Raw genomic sequence first — 18,786 nt, forward strand, 5'->3', positions numbered from 1 at the left:
AATCATATCATATTATATATCAATCATTACAACTGCTGGGATTGTTTGTTTTTGTTTTTTAAGGTTTTTATGATGCTTGCAACGCATTTAGCTTATTTCAGCACCAGTAAAAAGGATGAAAATTCTAGATTCACAAATTGCTTTTTTGTTTGTTGTTTTTAATTGTTTTACAGCACTTGCAACACATGAAGGTCATATCAGCGCCAATAAAAAGGAAGAAAATGGAATGGAAAAAGTTCTAGAATTACAAGTAAAGCACCCAAGAAAAGGTAAGACAAAGGGGAATTTGTTCAAATAGGAAAGAGATGTAGATTCCAAGAGCACACTATCAGTGTAACTTGGTTTGAGATCACGTAAAAGTCTCATCCAGAAAAGCACAGGTCCCAACTAAGAGGAATACACTCAAATGTTTACAAATCATATATAATATGCAAAGAAAACAATACAGTGCATATTGGAGAGATGATTTACAAGACAAAAAATATCATCTCCCAAAACTATAACTATACATTTGACTGTTTCCCTCCCAGTTAGGATATCTGGCCAGGGCCTGGACAAAACCAAGTAATCTCGTTCCAAGACAAAGACAGAAAGCATGATGGAAAACAGATAAAGGGGTATAGAAGACACAGTGAGTGCCTCCCTGCCCACTATGGAAGGTCAGGAACCTCACCAAGATTTGAAGCACCTAAGAAAATTTAAGACCACAAAGGGGACTGGCTCAAAAAGAGAACAGATGTAGATTCCAAGAGCTTCTATCAATGTACTAGGTTTGAGATCACCTAAAACCTTCATCCAGACACAAACACAGGATCCTTCTTAGAGGAATACACTTAAAATGGTGATATTAACAAAGCGGATGATGATGGTGATGATAATGAAAGATATTGATGATGACAATGATGATGACAATGACGATGATGATTACCTTATTCTGAGAATTCGAATGTTTCAGTTCATCATTCTTTTCGTCCAATTCTTTTCTCAATGACTGCAATTTGTCTTCAATCTCCACACTTTCAGTGAAATCTTTAGACAATGCCTAGAGAAAATGGGAAAATAATCACCCTTAAACATTATCTTTTTCAAATGTTTTTTATTTTTTTTAATTTCATGTTTAATTTTTTATTTTTATTTTTTTAAATGTGTGTTTTTCATTTTTCATTGTAATAGTCTTAATCATTTCTTTTTTAAATGCATGAATCTAAATCGCTAAAATCTGAAAATCTTTATTTATCTGTTCGGTTTTAACAGTTTGAAAAACAAAACCAAAAGAAACCAAAATGTCAAAATTTAACAAATTTAAAACAAAAAGTAGAAAGATTGTAAGAAAAAAAAAGAAAAATTAATAAGCAAAAAAAAAAAAAAAAAACCAAAAAAAATTATTTAAAAAATAAAAATTTTAAAAAGCAAGAAAAAACCCAATCAAAATGTCAAAAATTAACAATCTAAAACAAAAAGTAGAAGGGTAGTAAAAAAGCAAAACAAAAACAAAAAAACAAAAAGAAAAAAAACCGACAGATTACAAACCTCCATTTTACTTGTGGATTCTTGTAATTTTACTTCTTTTTCAACATTTATTTCCTTGAGGTGGATCACCTGCTCTTCCATCTCCTTAAAAGACAGAAGATAAAAGAGAACAAAAGATATCAAGATATTTAATACGCATTTCAAAAAGCTTGTAATAAATATATTTAAGCAGGAAATTTATTATAGATCTCCCTTCATTCATCCCTGAGGGAAAATGTTTCAAGTGAAGACTGGAATAATCCAGGCATCAGCCAATTGTAGAGAACAGCAAATCATGCAATAATAATGCGTAAGTTCTATAATGCTCCTTTCCACCAACAGTGCTCGGAAACGCTCATAAAATATAAGCACTTGCGGTCATATATATCATTCAATAAAATCACTCGCAGAAAACTGTAAAGGAAGTACTCTGTCTTCAAAGAGGTTTTAAAGGAGGACAGAGAATGACGGTGTCTGGTGCCTGCTGATAGAGTGTTCCACACAGAGGGAGCAGAATGTGAGAAAGCACGTCATGAAAAATTCGACTTAGGAATCAAACGGTATTTACACAAGGTATTCAAAAGTTAAAATCTGAACAAGTGTGAATGAAAGGTGCCAGACAAAGTAAAAAAAAAAAATAAAAAAAAATATAAGAAAAAACCCCAAAACATCCCAAAAATTCAGTTGACTGGAGATCGAACCTCAGACCATCTGATTACCAGTCAGACGTGCTACCATTACACCACAGAGGTTCTGTTCAGATCTTTATCTTGCACCGGTGCCTGCTCCTTAATTTCTTAATTTGATGTATTTAACGGTTAGTTGGCCTAAATAACTCTACAAATAATATGATATGATATATGATACGATACAATACAATGATGTGATACGATATATGAAGAAAAAAGGATTTTTAAATTTGAAACTATGACGAAAAAAAAACCCCAATTTGATTACAAACCTCAATTCTCTTTCTGCATTCTTGTATTTTTTCTTCTTTTTCATCGTTTATTCGTATAAGGTTGTTTATCTTCTCCATTATCATCTATTTTTGGTTTAAAAAAAGGAAGAAGAAAAGAGAATAAAAAAAAAAAAGAGAGTCAATACTTTTGATAAGCAATACACAAAGGATGTTAGCAGATAGTGAGTAGTCCTTCAGAGCCATGAGGCTCATGGAGCCAGAGTTTATCCCAGTTTCTATAGCGTGAAACGGACACTAGCAATTGCTTGCTACCCTTTGGATAGGGCGCTAGTCTATCACAAAGTACTTTCCTCCAGATCTAGCAGACCTAACTACCCAATCACTGCTCAGTGGACAGGGGGGGGGTCAGAAAAAAAATCTTAACTGCACCCAGAATCGATCTCAGTCCCTTTGCGTGTGAAGCGAGTGCTTTACCAACTGAGCTATTGGGACCCCCAAGCAGATAGTGAACAAACTATTAATATCTCATCTTATCTAATCTTCTTTAAAGGTTGAATATAAGACTTATCCTTTAAAAGCTGTATACAATAGCTCATAATTACATAGTCTCAAATAGCTTATGATGTATCCTACACAGGCAGTTCTTATATATCTTTGTATAGGAAAAATAAATCAATACACCAATGTAAAGACGAAAATATGAATATTAATAATGATAATAATAATAATGATAATGATGATGATGATAATAATAACAATAATAATGATGATGATGATGATAATAATAATAATAATAATAATAATAATAATACAAATTTATTTCTTATATAGGGCCTGTCCCATACACAGCAGCTCTAGGCACTCAAACCAGGATATTCTTTTGCATACTCAGCATATATTACCTGGTTTTCTTTGTTTTTCGTCTTCATCGCCTCTCCACTCTTTTGGACGAAATCTTTCAAGGTCTTGGAAAATGTTACAGGTTGGGGTGGACAGGAAAAACGTTTTGAAAAATATAAAAAGTACATTTTTTAAAAGATTCAAAATGGTTAACGAAACATTTTAACTAAGTAGTCCTTCAGAGCCATTCGGCCCATGGAGCCAGAGTTTATCCCAGTTTCTATAGCGTGAAACGGACAATAGCAATTGCTTGCTATCCTTTGGATAGGACGCTAGTCTATTGCAAAGTACTTTCCACCAAATCTAACAGACTCAGCTACCCATTCACTGCTGGGTGGACAGGGGGATCAGATTAAAATATCGACTGCACCCGGGATCGATCTCGGTTCCTTTGTGTGTGAAGTGAGTGCTCTACTAACTGAGCTATCCGGACTCCCAATCTAAACACAAATCAAGACTAAATCATTTAGTGAATATCGAGCTTTTATACGGCACAATATCCATTAAATGTGCTCAAAGCGCTTAACAAAGGGTCCCTGGTCAGCAAATACACTTAAACATGTAAGACGTAATATGACATCTGTTAGGTGATATTACAATTTTTTTCGGACAGAGGCAATGTTACTTATGGCCAGATACTCATTTTACACCTGAGTATGGTGAGAGAATGTGAGTAAAGAACCTTTTCCAAGAACTCAATTAAGCAACAAGCAAGACCCGAACCCAAGACCTTCCGATCCGAAGGCGAGTGTCATACCACAAGGTATACTCAAGCTCATATGGGTGACTGAGTGATACCGTGTCTCGTCTTGTCGCAAAAGTCAAGCAATGTTATGCAATATCAGTGGCTGGATGGGTGACAATGATTGTGAAAAATTCTGGTCCCAACAATGTGTCCTTGGGTAAGGCACTTTACAGACATTGCCCCACTCAAACCAGGTGTCATAAGTAGTGACGGATATTGCAAGGGTATTAGTACAAAAAGGATGGCTAACAGGCAACTGGTACTGTAGGAAATTTAAATTAAATTTGGTTCCATATGGCTGATGGGGAAATACATTTAACATTGTGAAGCGCATGTGCCATATAAATTTCCTCATATGTTTATCTATTTGTTTATGTGTAGAGCTCAAAGACTCAAGGAAAAAAAAAAAAAATCATAATAAACGACGTTTATATAGAACTTCACACATTGTCGCAGGCTCTAAGCTCTTTACAGTGGTATAAAACAAAACATATTACTGTAAGACAAGTGTGGATGGAAAGTGATACAAATTCGATTTAACAACAAAACATGATAATAGTATAGGAACTTTTGACGTAAAAAGATAAAACTTTAAGCGAGATTTGTTTAGTGGATATAGCGCTATAAAAAAGCTCAATTATTTATATATATAAAGTTACTGTTTGTGTTTACTTAAAAACTGAATGAATGCAATGAAGATGAATGGCATTACAATAGTGGCTAAACTGGTCGAGATAGAGATTAATGATGATGATGAAGACGATGTAGTGTTGATTATAGAGGTAGGGATGATGATGATGATGATTGATGATGATGACGACAACAACAAATATACCTTGATTTGGTAGTCTCTATGTTTCAGCTCATCACTCTTCACCTCCAGCTCACTTCTCAGGGCCTTCAGCTCGTCTTCATTGTGACTTTTGGACAAATCCTAATAGTAATAATAATAATAATAATAATAATAATAATAATAATAATAATAACAATAATAATTAAAAAAAAAATATATAATAATAATAATAAATAATAATAATAATAATAATAATAATAATAATAATAATAATAATAATATAATAATCATAATAATAATAATAAATAATATAACAATAATAATAATAATAATAATAATAATAATAATAATAATAATAATAATAATAATAATAATAATAATAATAATAATAGATTTATATATAGCACTTGTATATCACATAACCATGACCAGGTCATGCTCTATGCGCTTCACAGATATAAGAATGGCAATCTAAAATATCACTCACACACACACACACATATACACACTTTCAGTTATTACTCAAAAGAAAAGAAAAAACAATCTATATCAAATAAATGTGAAATATTGTCAGAGACTTAAAAATATGTTCTTGTGAAAAAGTAATGTCTAAGCTTTGATTTAAAATCATCGACCACTTGATGCTTCACGAAATCCTATTTTTAAAAAACACCAGTAAGAACATTGTAATCTTCTGTTTTATTTGGCTATATGAGTAGCTATGCAGTCTCGTGGTATACCACACGCCTTCAGCATCCATTGATGATTTTAAATCATTTTGAAATATTCATTTGTAAAGTGCATAAAATAGTAAGAGAATAAATAAATACATAAATAAATAAATAAATAAACAAATAAATAAATAAATACACACCTCAATTTTACAAATGGATTCTTGCAGTCTTTGTTCTTTTTCATCATTTAGTTCTTTGAGATTGGTTATCGTTTCTTCCATTGTCTGTTGATGCAGCAAAAAAAAAAAGTGAGAGGGAGGGAGAGAGAGGGAAAGAGAGAGGGAGGGAGGGAGGGAGAGAGAGAGAGAGAGAGAGAGAGAGAGAGAGAGAGAGAGAGAGAGAGAGAGAGAGAGAGAGAGAGAGAGAGAGAGAGAGAGAGAGAGAGAAAGAAATAGTGAGAGTCATGGAAGTTTATGTGGGTATATGAAAATTGAAATATCCATATAGTGAACAATTTATAAATATGTATCATCATCATTATAAACAGGAAATGTATGATTCATTTGAGTCTGCTCACAACTTTATCATTTTCATGTACCAGTTCTTTATAAGTAACAAATAGCTGTACATAAAATGCGAAGAAACATCGCTATTGATTCAAATTTTGGAAACAAGATGGAGACTATTTTAAGCAGAGACAGAAATATTCCAGCTAATAAGGCAATGGCATTATTCTTTACACCAAGCAGACATAACAAACACAAAGGTGGACCCTCAACAAGCATATACACTACAAGAAATAAAGACCTCAAGCGCCTCGATGACACACAAGAACTGAGATGCGAAAAGGATTTAGAATACCTGAGATCCATCGCAACAGACCGTCATCAGTGGAAAGAACTCACTCAACAAATCAGAGCAGAGAAGCTGCCTAGGCGTCCCAGTGCTAAGATTAGGAGGTGATCGGCAATAAGTCAAAGTAATTAAGAGTTCTTTTGAAATGAAAGAAATGACGACTAAATTGTTTATGTTCACATCGTCGACAAGGCCAAAGGTTTGAGAGTTTTTGCCAAGATGAGGGTCATTAAATCGATTGATATTTGAAGGACGAGTTTCCTGGTCAAATTTGTGAATGCATGTTTTTCCAGAGTACTGCTATTAACTGGTTATAGGATTGACTCAATTATTTAAAAACTAAAGCACACGTACCCCAATTCTAGAGATGGCTTCTTGTAACTTAATCTCTTTTTGATCAAATAGCTCTTTCAGATTTTTCCCACTGTCCTCCATTACCTTTCATTGCCACAGAATGAAAATAGAAAATTTAATTAAAATAATAATGGATAACTTGATACATCCATTAAAAAAATGTTAGACAAAAGGGCAAATTTCACAGTTACAAATTTTTTTTTTACTTTAAGGAAAATGTTTCACTACAAATCATAATCAAAAAGACCAACCTCAATTTTCTGCAAGGAATCCTGTAGCCTGCCTTCTTTGTCATCCTGAACTTCACTCAATGTTTCAATTTTGCTTTGAAGGAACTGAAAACAAAATAGCACAGTCCTAAATGATTCATCTCAAAGTAACAATTTTTAAATGGATATAATGCACATTATAATTACGAAAGTTAGAAAAGGAAGAATATAGATAGATACCATCTGAAAGAGGCAGTTACGGTTTCTGGGACATGTGTGGAGAAGAGAAAAGTTGGTAACATCTGGGATGATCGAAGGAAAGAGAGCTACTAGAGGAAGACAGAGAATGACAAATTTAATTAACCAAAGAATGGCCAAAAGTGATTTAAAAAGCAACGCATATTTCATGCGTACCACAGAGGATCATGTTACATGGAGACAGCTGACCGGCAACGTGCTCAAGAGTATAAGCCATGATGGATGATGATAATTACATTACATACCATGGGGGGGGGGGGGGGGGGGGGGGTGGCAAAGGGATGTATGAGGCTGTGCAGAAAGGTTGTCCTTTAAAAGCAAATAAACCTGGTTTACCTCTGACCTCATCATTATTTACTTAGAAGTGCCAACCCCACACTTTTTCTGGATTAAAAATCAATTTTGAGGACTTTTTTGATCTGTGTTAAAATCCAAATAAACCTGGTTGACTTCTCACAATAATATTTTGCCATTCAAAGACAAATGAGTGAATACCTCAATTTTCTGACTACACTCCTTGAGTCTGTCTTCCTTTTCGTCGTGAAGCTCTGTCAATGTTTTCAGTTTGTCCTCGAGTGACTGAAAATAAATCAGGGAATACTTTTATAATGACATCAAAATCAGTGAAATATCATTGCCATTAGAGCTGGAGTTTATCCCGCTTTCTCTAGCATGACAATAGCAATTGCTTGCCATGTTTTGGATAGGACCATAGGGTCATTATGAGTAAATTTAAATATTGATTTTGAAAACATCTTTAAAATCGAATGAATCTGTGAACTGCTTAAGATATTCAACCTAGAACAAACAAAACAGTTTTTGTCATTTTAATTTATTTTTTTAATTACCTGTATTTTTAAAGTGGAGTCCATAATACAACTTTCCTTTTCACTGTGGATCTTTGTCTGATTTTGTAGTTTGTCTTCCAGTAACTGACAATAAATTAAATGTATATTAGTTACCATAGACAGATATATACATTTACATGACAGAATGACATGATTTACATTTTTATGGAACATGAGGGCCCCACCCATGAGAACAGAAACAGATCTGAACGAGTTGTTCGCTTACAAACCTCTCTCTCTCTCTCTCCCTCTCTTAGCCAGGCAGTGGGATCCATATCATTTTAGTCCATTTGGCTCCATAGACACTTCAATATTTTTATTTTCTGTTTTCATCTGGCACTTCTCTATGTCATTCAATTCTCATCATAAATTACATAGAAGTTCCAGCCCCAAATTTTTTCTGGACTAAAAATCAATTTTGAGGTCTTTGATCTGTGATAAAATAAAAATAAACCTGGTTGACTTCAGACATCATCATCATTATTTGCATAGAAATGCCACCTCCAGAAGTGCCAACCCCACACTTTTTCTGGATTAAAAATCCATTTTGACTTTTTTGATCTGTGTTAAAATTCAAATAAACCTGGTTGACTTCTCACAATAATATTTTGCCATTCAAAGACAAATGAGTGAATACCTCAATTTTCTGACTACACTCCTTGAGTCTGTCTTCCTTTTCGTCATGAAGATCTTTCAATGTTTTCAGTTTGTCCTCGAGTGACTGAAAATAAATCAGGGAAGACTTGTATAATGACTAAATCAGTGAAAGATCATTACCATTAGAGTCGGAGCTTATCCCGGTATCTCTAGCGAGAAATGGACAATATTAATTGCTTGCCATCCTTTGGATAGGACCATAGGGTAATTATGAGTAAATTTAAATATTGATTTTGAAAACTTTGGATAGGACCATAGGGTCATTTTGAGTAAATTTAAATATTGATTTTGGAAACATCTTTAAAATCGAATGAATCTGTTAACTGCTTAAGATATTCAACCTAGAACAAACAAAAACAGTTTTTGTCATTTTCATTTTTTTTTTCTAAATTACCTGTATTTTTAAAGTGGAGTCCATAAGACAACTTTCCTTTTCACTGTGGATCTTTGTCTGATTTTGTAGTTTGTCTTCCAGTAACTGACAATAAATTAAATGTATATTAGAAATTAAATGTATAAATTTGTTACATAGACATATTTACATTTGACAGAAATTGACATGATTTACATTTTTATGGAACATGAGGGCCCCACCCATGAGAACAGAAACAGATCTGAACGAGTTATTCACTTACAAACCCCCCCCTCTCTCTCTCCCTCTCTTAGCCAGGCAGTGGGATCCATATCATTTTAGTCCATTTGGCTCCACAGACACTTCAATATTTTTATTTTCTGTTTTCATCTGGCACTTCTCTATGTCATTCAATTCTCATCATTATTTACTTAGAAGTTCCAGCCCCACATTTTTTCTGGATTAAAAATAATTTTGAGGTCTTTGATCTGTGATAAAATAAAAATAAACCTGGTTGACTTCAGACATCATCATCATTATTTGCATAGAAATGCCACCTCCAGAAGTGCCAACCCCACACTTTTTCTGGATTAAAAATCCATTTTGAGGACTTTTTTGATCTGTGTTAAAATCCAAATAAACCTGGTTGACTTCTCACAATAATATTTTGCCATTCAAAGACAAATGAGTGAATACCTCAATTTTCTGACTACACTCCTTGAGTCTGTCTTCCTTTTCGTCATGAAGTCTTGTCAATGTTTTCAGTTTGTCCTCGAGTGACTGAAAATAAATCAGGGAAGACTTTATATTGACATCAAATCATGAAAATCATTGTCATTAGGCATGGAGAGATTTATTCGTCTATACTTCTAAGAAATAGGGTATATAGATATTAAAATTGATTGAAAAATTCGTCTTTATGATTTAACATAGATAAAAAAAAAATTTAACTGATTTTGAAAGTGGAGTCCATAAGACAACTTCAGTTCACTGTGATACTTTGTAGGTATTGTATTTGGAACCATAACTACAATAATAAATGTAATAGATATTATACTATAATCACTTAAGATATATCAAACTAAACTAAATAATAATTTTAGGTCATTCATTTCTTTGTAAAACCTGGAAGAAAATGGAGTAAGAAATCCATTTTGAGGACTTTTTTGATCTGTGTTAAAATCCAAATAAACCTGGTTGACTTCTCACAATAACATTTTGCCATTCAAAGACAAATGAGTGAATACCTCAATTTTCTGACTACACTCCTTGAGTCTGTCTTCCTTTTCGTCGTGAAGATCTTTCAATGTTTTCAGTTTGTCCTCGAGTGACTGAAAATAAATCAGGGAAGACTTTTATAATGACATCAAAATCAGTGAAATATCATTGTCATTAGGTCCATGGAGCAGGAGTTTATTCTGATTCATATAGCGTTCATATAGATTCATATAGAAGCATAGGGTCTTTATGAGTAAATTTAAATATTTATGTTGAAAAATGTCGTCTTTAATAATTTAACATAGAACAAACAAAAAAATTACCTGTATTTTTAAAGTGGAGTCCATAAGACAACTTTCCTTTTCACTGTGGATCTTTGTCTGGTTTTGTAGTTTGTCTTCCAGTAACTGACAATAAATGAAATGTAAATAAGATATTATACATATAATACACCATATATATATATTTAGGTCATATCAGCACTTGTAAAAAGGAAGAAAATGGGATAGTCCAAAGTTCTAGAATTGCAATTAAAGCACCCAAGAAAAAGGAAGACAAAGGGGAATTAGTTCAAAAAGGGAACAGATGTAGATTCCAAGAGCACACTATCAGTGTACTTAGTTTGAAATCACCTAAATGTCTCATCCTGGCACAAGCACAGGTCCCCGCTAAGAGGAAAAAACTCAAATGTTTACAAATCATATATAGGAATATGTAAAACAAAAATATATAATAATATAGTGCATAACAGAGAGATGATTTACAAAATACAAACCATATCATCTCTCAAAACTCTAACAACACATTTCACTGTTTCCCTCCCAGCTAGGGTTTCTGGCCAGGGCCAGGACAAAACCAAGTAATCTCATTCCAAGGCAAAGACAGAAAGCATGTTGGAAAAACAGATATTGGGGGGTAGAAGACACAGTAAGCGCCTCCCTGCCCACTATGGGAGGTCAGGAACCCCACTCAGAGTTTTTCCCGGTTTCTATAGTGTAAAACGGATAATAACAATTGCTTGCAACCCTTTGGATAGGACGCTATCGATTGCAAAGTACTTTCCACCAAATCTAACAGATCTTCGGTCCCTTTGCATGTAAAGTGAATGCTCTACCAACTCTACTATCAGCGGTAACACCCCCCCCCCTTCCCCCCATTTTCCAACATACCGCTTTAAAAATGTGTTCATCAATGTATCTAATATTTCTTTCAATAGCTCTATGATGTACCTGTAATGTGTATTTTGTTCCTGTAAGTTCATTTTCCTTCTCATCCAACTCTCTTTTGATCTGTTTCATTTCCTCATTAAAGCAATTCTGATCTTCCTCTTTGTTGCTTTCAAGAACTGAAAGCATCTGCATCAGAGATAAATAGATTTGAACCAGTTGGTGAATACTTGAATTTTTATTAATTCATTTGCTTTGATGTCATCACAAAACACCCTAAAATATGATAATGACAGTTGCTTTGATGTCATGACAAAACAAAATAAAATGAGATATTGACAGTTGCTTTGATGGGGCAGCGTGGCTCAGAAGTACAGTCTTTGCTTCGTACCCGAAAGGTACCAGGTTCGACCATCCACCGCTGTGTGGCCTTGAGCAAGTCACCTCGCCCTAGCTCAATTTGCGGCACTGCACTGCGGCTGACACCTGGGTTATTCCAGTCTTCTCTAGTAATAGACCCTAGAGACAAATTTCCCCTATGGGATGAATAAAGGAAATTTTATTTATTTATTATTATTTATCCAAAACACACTAAAATAAGATAATGACAGTTGCTTTGATACCAATATTGCAAGATACTTTCCACCAGATCTAACACACCCAGCTGCCCAATAATCACTGCTTGGTGGACCGGGGGGGGGGGGGGGGGGTCTGATATAACTTTACTCGGAGTTGATCTTGGTCACTTTGCATGTGAAGTGAGTGCTCTATTAACTGAGCTATCAGGACCCCTTCATTGTTATAAATAATTTTAAAAATTAAATATAAATAATAATCCAAAAGAAATTGCAGAGTGATTTGCATAACATGACACAACATACTTGTATTGTACATAGAGACTCCTGTAATCGGGCTTCTTTCTCATCACTCAGTTCTTTGAGTTTATTCATCTCCGCTTCCAACATCTACACATTAATAGAAATCAAAACTTATCAAGCTTGGGACTTCTCACAATCTTAATTTATCAATATTCAAAGTTTATAATAATATAACAATTTACTTTCTTATTACGTGTGATGATCACAACACCATATAAAGTTCTATTTCTCAAGTCTGCACTAAATCGATCTCGGCCCTTTACGTGTGAAGCAATTGATGTAACAATTGAGTTATCAGGGCCCCGCTTCATTGTAATAAATAATGAAAATAATTTTTAAAATCCAATAATAAATAGAAGAGCAATTTGTATAACATGACATGACGTACTTGCATTGTACATTGGGACTTTTGTAATTGGACTTCTTTCTCGTCATTCACTTCTCTGAGGTTATTCATCTCCGCTTCCATCATCTAGGGATGAACAGAATCAAATCTGAGACTTCTAAGAATCTTAATTTATCAATATCTGAAGTTTTCATGCTGAATAATATAACGATTTTCTTTCTAAATGTACACCAATACTTGTGATCACAAAACTTTATAAAATTCTACTTCTCAATTCTACGCAGAATCGATCTTGGCCCCTTTGCGTGGGAAGCAAGTGCTCTACCAACTGAGCTATAAGGACCCACTTCATTGAAATAAATAATGAAAAAATAATCTAATAATAAATTGAAAGAACAATTTGCATAACATGGCACGACATACTTGTATTGTACATAGAGACTCCTGTAATCGGGCTTCTTTCTCGTCACTCAGTTCTTTGAGGCTATTCATCTCCGCTTCCAACATCTATACATAAATAGAAATCAAAACTGATAAAAACCTGGGACTTCTAACAATCTTAATTTATCAATAGTTTATAATAATATAAAGATTTACTTACTTATTGTACACCAATACATATGATCACAAAACCATATAAAGTTCTACTTCTCAATTCTACTCTAAATCGATCTTGGCCCCTTTGCGTGTAAAGCAACTGATGTAACAATTGAGTTATCAGGACCCACTTCATTGTAATAAATAATGAAAAAAAAAAATCCAATAATAAATTGAAAGAACAATTTGCATAACATGACACAACATACTTGTATTGTATATAGAGACTTCTGTAATTGGGCTTCTTTCTCATCACTCAGTTCTTTGAGGCTATTCATCTCCGCTTTCATCATCTAGGGATGAATAGAAAATCAACCATGACTATTCTGGTAGAAAATGCCCTTTCACGGAGCTGCCAACAACACAAGAAAAAGTGTCAGATTCTTGTCCCAAAAAAAAAAAAAAGATTAAGATTTGGAGAAAAAGGTGTACAATTTGAAAATGTAACCCTTCCATTAGTGCGGGGCGGTCCTTGGCAAGCTTAAGGACCACGGTCCTACGGTCCTTGGGAAATGAAGACCGCAAGGACCGGTCCTTTTCGACATTGAACATTCCTGAGAGACTGTTGGAAATTCGAACCGGTTTGACCTTTGAGACCGTGGGATCGTTCATTCCTGAACCGTTAAAGACCGCTACACGATGAAAACCGTGGTCTACAGGAGTAAAACACACGGAGTAGTCACACTCATTTCAAATTGTAACCTAATTAGAGAAGAGGGGTGATGCCTTCTTTATTTGCTCACCGTACTTCATTGTTACTTCGATAATTTAATAAAATTTGAAATTTATCCCCATTAACGGAGATAATGGCATCGCCCAAGGCGTTGATCGAGTTGTTCGTGGCGTTGATACACACACGCAACTCCTACCCCCCCCCACACACACACATTAGAGGGCAGCGAGCATTGAAGAGTAAGAGAGAGACGTGAAGTTATAAGAGGGGGTGGATGAGGTAATAAGAGGGGTCGATGGTGACTTTTCGCCAGATCTAACAAACTCAGCTACCCATTCATTGCTGAGTAGACAGGGATTCAGAAAAAACTCGACTGCACCCGGGATCGATCTCTGGCCCTTTGCGTATAAAGAGAGTGCTCTATCAACTGAGCTATCGGGGTCCCCAAATATTCTATTGGACTTTTTTAAAATTCAGACGTTATAACTGGGTTTTTTGGAAGGAAGAAACTAATGAAACTCATATTATTTGATTAGTAAAAACACCAAACGAAATTTTAATATTATTGTATTATTTTAAATGACAACACTGCGATAGAAAGGAGTGGTGACAAAGATGGACAAAAGAAAACAAAAAATCGGATTTGCTACTTGCTAGGTTCGACACACACACACACACACACACACACACACACAAACACACAAACACACACATCTTTAGTAGTCACATACATTTCAAACAATAACCCATTAGAGAAGAGGGGTCATGCCTTCACCATAGATCATTGTCATTGCGATCATTATGGTGTAGTAAATTTTGAAATTTACCCCGTATAATGGAATCGTCCAAGGCGTGCACCTCCTGTTCCCCCCATCTCACACACGAAAGGGCGGTTTGCGGAGTGGAGGTTGGTGGTCGTCTGTGTCGTTTAGTGTTTGGCAAAGGGGGGTGGGTGCGATTAATTAAGTGGGATGGGTGGTGATTGGTGGAAGATAGGCAACCGAAGGCAACGAATCGCTGGGGAAGTAGTAGGCTATGGCGCGAGACCGAAGGTGATCAGACCGGTCTTCAGCGCGGCACTAGTTGAAAGGTGATAAGAAGTGAGGACCGCCGCCGGTCTTCACTATGGGACCGATCCCCGGTTCACAGCTAAAAGACCGTGGGACCGGTCCTCAGCGCGGCACTACCTTCCATCATCTCACTCCCTGCCTTTGGTTAACATTGGAGATAAAAAAAATTTGAAAAAAAAATATTTAAAAAAAAATCTTGAGCTTTTATGTAGCGCAATATCCACTAAACGTGCTAAAAACGCTTTACAAGGGGTCCCTGACTAACAGTAACAGGTAACATGTAGAACAAGACAATGCCTTTTAGGTGATATTGAAATTTTTTCCGACAGAGACAACGCTGTTAACGGGCCAGGTAGTCATTTTACACCTGAGTATAGTGAGAGAATGTGAATAAAGAGCCTTTTCCAAGGATTCAACTACGTGCCGAGCGAGGCTTGAACTCAGGACCTTCCGATCCAAAAACGAGTGTCATAACACATAGCCGCACACTAGACCACATAGCCGCACAGTAAAAAGATCCTTATCCAAGCAAGTTCAAAATGCATACCTGTATCGTGTTCTGTTGTCCACTCAACACGTTGTCTTGTTCATCCGAATACTGTTTGAGTTGTAAAAGCTTCTCGTTCAAACTACCTAATTCTTCCTGTTTGCTGTCATTGTGGGACCTCATCATCTAGACAGTGATGACAAGATTTTTCAGATTAACGCAGAGCAAGAATTGAAAATGATTGCAGTGTTTCTAAATTATCACAACCCTTTTTTAAATTCTTTTTTTTTAACAGTAACTTTGTTTTTTTATGTTTGTTTTTAAGGATTTTACAGCACTTGCAACACATTTAGGTCACATCAGCGCCAGTAAAAAGGAAGAAAATTGGATAGTAAAAACATTCTAGACGTAAAATTAAAAGGACTTGAAGAAAAAGTAAAACAAAGGGGAATGGTTCAAATAGGGAACAGATGTAGATTCTAAGAGCAAACTATCAGTGTACTTAGTTTGAGATCACCTAAATGTCTCACCCAGACACCAGCACAAGATCCCACTAAGAGGAACACACTCAAATGTTTACAAATTATATGTTAAAATAAAAAAAAATAACAGTACATAACAGAGAAAAGATTTACAATGAAAAAATATAATCTCCCAAAACGATAACTATACATTCGACTGTTTCCCTCCCAGCCAAGAACTCAGGTCAGGGTCAGGACAAAACTAAGTGATCTCATTCCAAGACAAAGACAGACAGTAATTGGAAGATAGAACAAGTACCTCCCTGCCCACTGTGGGAAGTCAGGAACCCCACCCAGACAGTAACTTTGTCAAAACCTTTCCATAAAGCAGGAAAGGCATCAAAACGACCATTTTTAAATGTCAGAGAGAATACCTCATTTGTCTGAATCGACTCCTGAAGTCTACAATCCTTTTCATTGTAGAGCTCTTCCAACTTTTCAAGTTTTCCTTTGAGTAACTGAAAACAGAAAAAGTCAATATAAAACTTTCCTCATGGTCGATAAATCATGCACACCAAAAAAACTTCTAAATCTAAATCTATTCTGCAAAGGATTCTATGCCCATCACTCAATTTTCGAAGTCAAAGTTGTCAATTAAAATTAGAGACCTAGAAGCTGTGGACTGAAAAAAACATAATAAACAAAAAAGAACAAAATACCAAATATGGAATATTTTGGACTCAAAACCCTTCCTCAGCCAACAACAAAAACCAATAATAAATAAATTCATTACTTAAAAATTGGATAGGCGGCAAAGAAATATTTGGCAGAGCACTCGCTTCTCACACAGAGGGACCGAGATTGACCCCGGGTGAAGTAGAGATTTTTTATTTTTTCTGACCCCCCTTGTCCATCCAGCAGTGATTGGGTAGATGGGTCTGTATGATCTGTCAGAAAGTACTTTGCAACAGACTAACATGCTATTTGAATTGTATCAAGCAATTGCTATTGTCTGTTTAATGCTCTAAAAACCGTGATACACTCTGGCTCTATGAGCTTGATGGCTCTTGTTTGTTTTAAAGGGTTTTACAGCGCTTCCAACACATTTAAGGTCATATCAGCGCCAGTAAAAAGGAAGAAAATGGGATAGAAAAAAGTTCTAGAGTTACATTTAAAACACCCAAGAAAAGATAAGACAAAGGGGAATTGTACAAATAGGGAACAGATGTAGATTCCAAGAGCACACTAACAGTTTACTTAGTTTGAGACCACCTGAAAGTCTCAACCAGACACCAGCACAAGATCCAACTAAGAGGAATACACTCAAATGTTTAGAAATCATAAGTTAAAATATATATAAAATAACAGTACATAAAAGAGAGATGATTTACAAGGAAAAAAATATCTCCCATAACGATAACTATGCATCCGACTGTTTCCCTCCCAGCCAAGGACTCCAGGCCAGGGTCAGAACAAAACCAAGTAATCTCATCCCAAAAGACAGAAAGCAATTGGAAAACAGACACAGGGGGATAGAAGACACAGCAAGTCTCCCTGCCCACTATGGGAGGTCAGGAACCCCACCCAGCTCGATGGCTCTGAATAACAAGGACATACCTCTATTGTATATTTTGATCCAGTCAACTCGTTGTCCCTCTCATCCAAGTCTCTCTTCAATCGTTTGATTTCCTCATTCAGACAATCATGGAATCCTTCCTTGTCCGTGTTCACCGCGGATAATGTCTATTGAGAAAGAAAAAATATTTTGAACTACAGTAGGTTGAGTTTTTAAAACTCGCATCGTTTTTGATTTTGTTTTTAAAAGACAAGATACTTTATTCATCCCACAAAAAGGAAATTTTGTTTACAAATGTGCATTCTACAATAATCTAAATTTTAAACATAATGTTCCACATACACAATTTAGTCAACATAATCATTTTAAATCAATTTGGGAGAAGTAAATAAAATAAATAAAAGTAAATAAAACAAAATAATAATAAAGGTTTTACAGCACTTGTGACACATCAAGGTAAGATCATTTCCAGTAAAAAAAAATAAAGGAGAAAAAAAAGTTAGTCGAAAAATTCTAGAGTTTCTATTAAAAGCACCCTAGGGTATGTAAAACAAAGGGGGATCGGTACAAATGGGTAACAGATGTAGATTCCATTGTATTTAGTTTGAGATCACCTAAAAGTCTCATCAAGACACAAGCATAGGATTCCATCAATACTCAAATATTTACAAAACATAATTTTTAAAAAACCCAAAAAAAACCCCACTAAAAACTACAACAGTACACAATAAAGAGATGATTAATAAGGGAAAAAAATGTAATCTCCCAAAACTAATACTATACAATTGTCTTACCCCCCCCCCCCCCCCCCCCTTTCCCCCAGACTCGTTTCTGTTATTTAGATCAAACTAATATATCTTTTTCACAACACCAAAAAATTGATGCTGCTTACAGAGATGGACTAACTTTGTAAAAAAAAAAATCAGCAAGGTCAATATGGCCCATATTCTACCCAAATACCATGTCAACATTATGTGAGTGATGATAATAATAATAATATTGAAAAAAAATTGAAATTCGTTTACAGAGGTGGCATGCATAAAAATGTATAAATATAAAGTTAAGAATTTATGGTGATTATATATATATATATATATGTATATATATATATATATATTATATATATATATACATATATATATATATATATATATATATATATATATATATATATATATATATATATATATATATATATATGTATATATATAAAACATTTCAAGTATAATTATGATCAA

At 34.8% G+C, this 18,786-nt stretch overlaps 1 protein-coding gene across 7 annotated transcripts in view; it reads right to left on the reverse strand.

Annotated features, from left to right (window-relative positions):
• LOC144974729 (uncharacterized) overlaps nucleotides 1-18,786 on the reverse strand; it is a 70,442-nt gene that overhangs the window by 11,154 nt on the left and 40,502 nt on the right. For 3 of the 7 annotated variants that reach the window (XM_078917918.1, XM_078917919.1, XM_078917923.1), the window contains 22 exons: nucleotides 17,590-17,715; nucleotides 16,407-16,490; nucleotides 15,572-15,697; nucleotides 13,491-13,574; nucleotides 13,108-13,191; nucleotides 12,727-12,810; nucleotides 12,342-12,425; nucleotides 11,524-11,649; nucleotides 10,618-10,701; nucleotides 10,324-10,407; nucleotides 9,119-9,202; nucleotides 8,705-8,788; nucleotides 8,068-8,151; nucleotides 7,715-7,798; nucleotides 7,004-7,087; nucleotides 6,753-6,836; nucleotides 5,744-5,827; nucleotides 4,912-5,010; nucleotides 3,334-3,396; nucleotides 2,471-2,554; nucleotides 1,531-1,614; nucleotides 929-1,042 (listed from right to left, as the gene is read on the reverse strand). In XM_078917918.1, coding sequence (XP_078774044.1) covers nucleotides 929-1,042; nucleotides 1,531-1,614; nucleotides 2,471-2,554; nucleotides 3,334-3,396; nucleotides 4,912-5,010; nucleotides 5,744-5,827; nucleotides 6,753-6,836; nucleotides 7,004-7,087; nucleotides 7,715-7,798; nucleotides 8,068-8,151; nucleotides 8,705-8,788; nucleotides 9,119-9,202; nucleotides 10,324-10,407; nucleotides 10,618-10,701; nucleotides 11,524-11,649; nucleotides 12,342-12,425; nucleotides 12,727-12,810; nucleotides 13,108-13,191; nucleotides 13,491-13,574; nucleotides 15,572-15,697; nucleotides 16,407-16,490; nucleotides 17,590-17,715 — 1,998 coding nt within the window. The remainder of the gene's footprint in view (nucleotides 1-928; nucleotides 1,043-1,530; nucleotides 1,615-2,470; nucleotides 2,555-3,333; nucleotides 3,397-4,911; nucleotides 5,011-5,743; nucleotides 5,828-6,752; nucleotides 6,837-7,003; nucleotides 7,088-7,714; nucleotides 7,799-8,067; nucleotides 8,152-8,704; nucleotides 8,789-9,118; nucleotides 9,203-10,323; nucleotides 10,408-10,617; nucleotides 10,702-11,523; nucleotides 11,650-12,341; nucleotides 12,426-12,726; nucleotides 12,811-13,107; nucleotides 13,192-13,490; nucleotides 13,575-15,571; nucleotides 15,698-16,406; nucleotides 16,491-17,589; nucleotides 17,716-18,786) is intronic. The other 4 variants (XM_078917921.1, XM_078917922.1, XM_078917920.1 and 1 more) reach the window with 4 other exon arrangements.

Source organism: Berghia stephanieae, chromosome 6, assembly GCF_034508935.2.
Source record: "Berghia stephanieae isolate SIO BIC M18660-M18661 chromosome 6, UCSD_Bste_1.3, whole genome shotgun sequence".
NCBI lineage: Eukaryota > Metazoa > Mollusca > Gastropoda > Nudibranchia > Aeolidiidae > Berghia > Berghia stephanieae.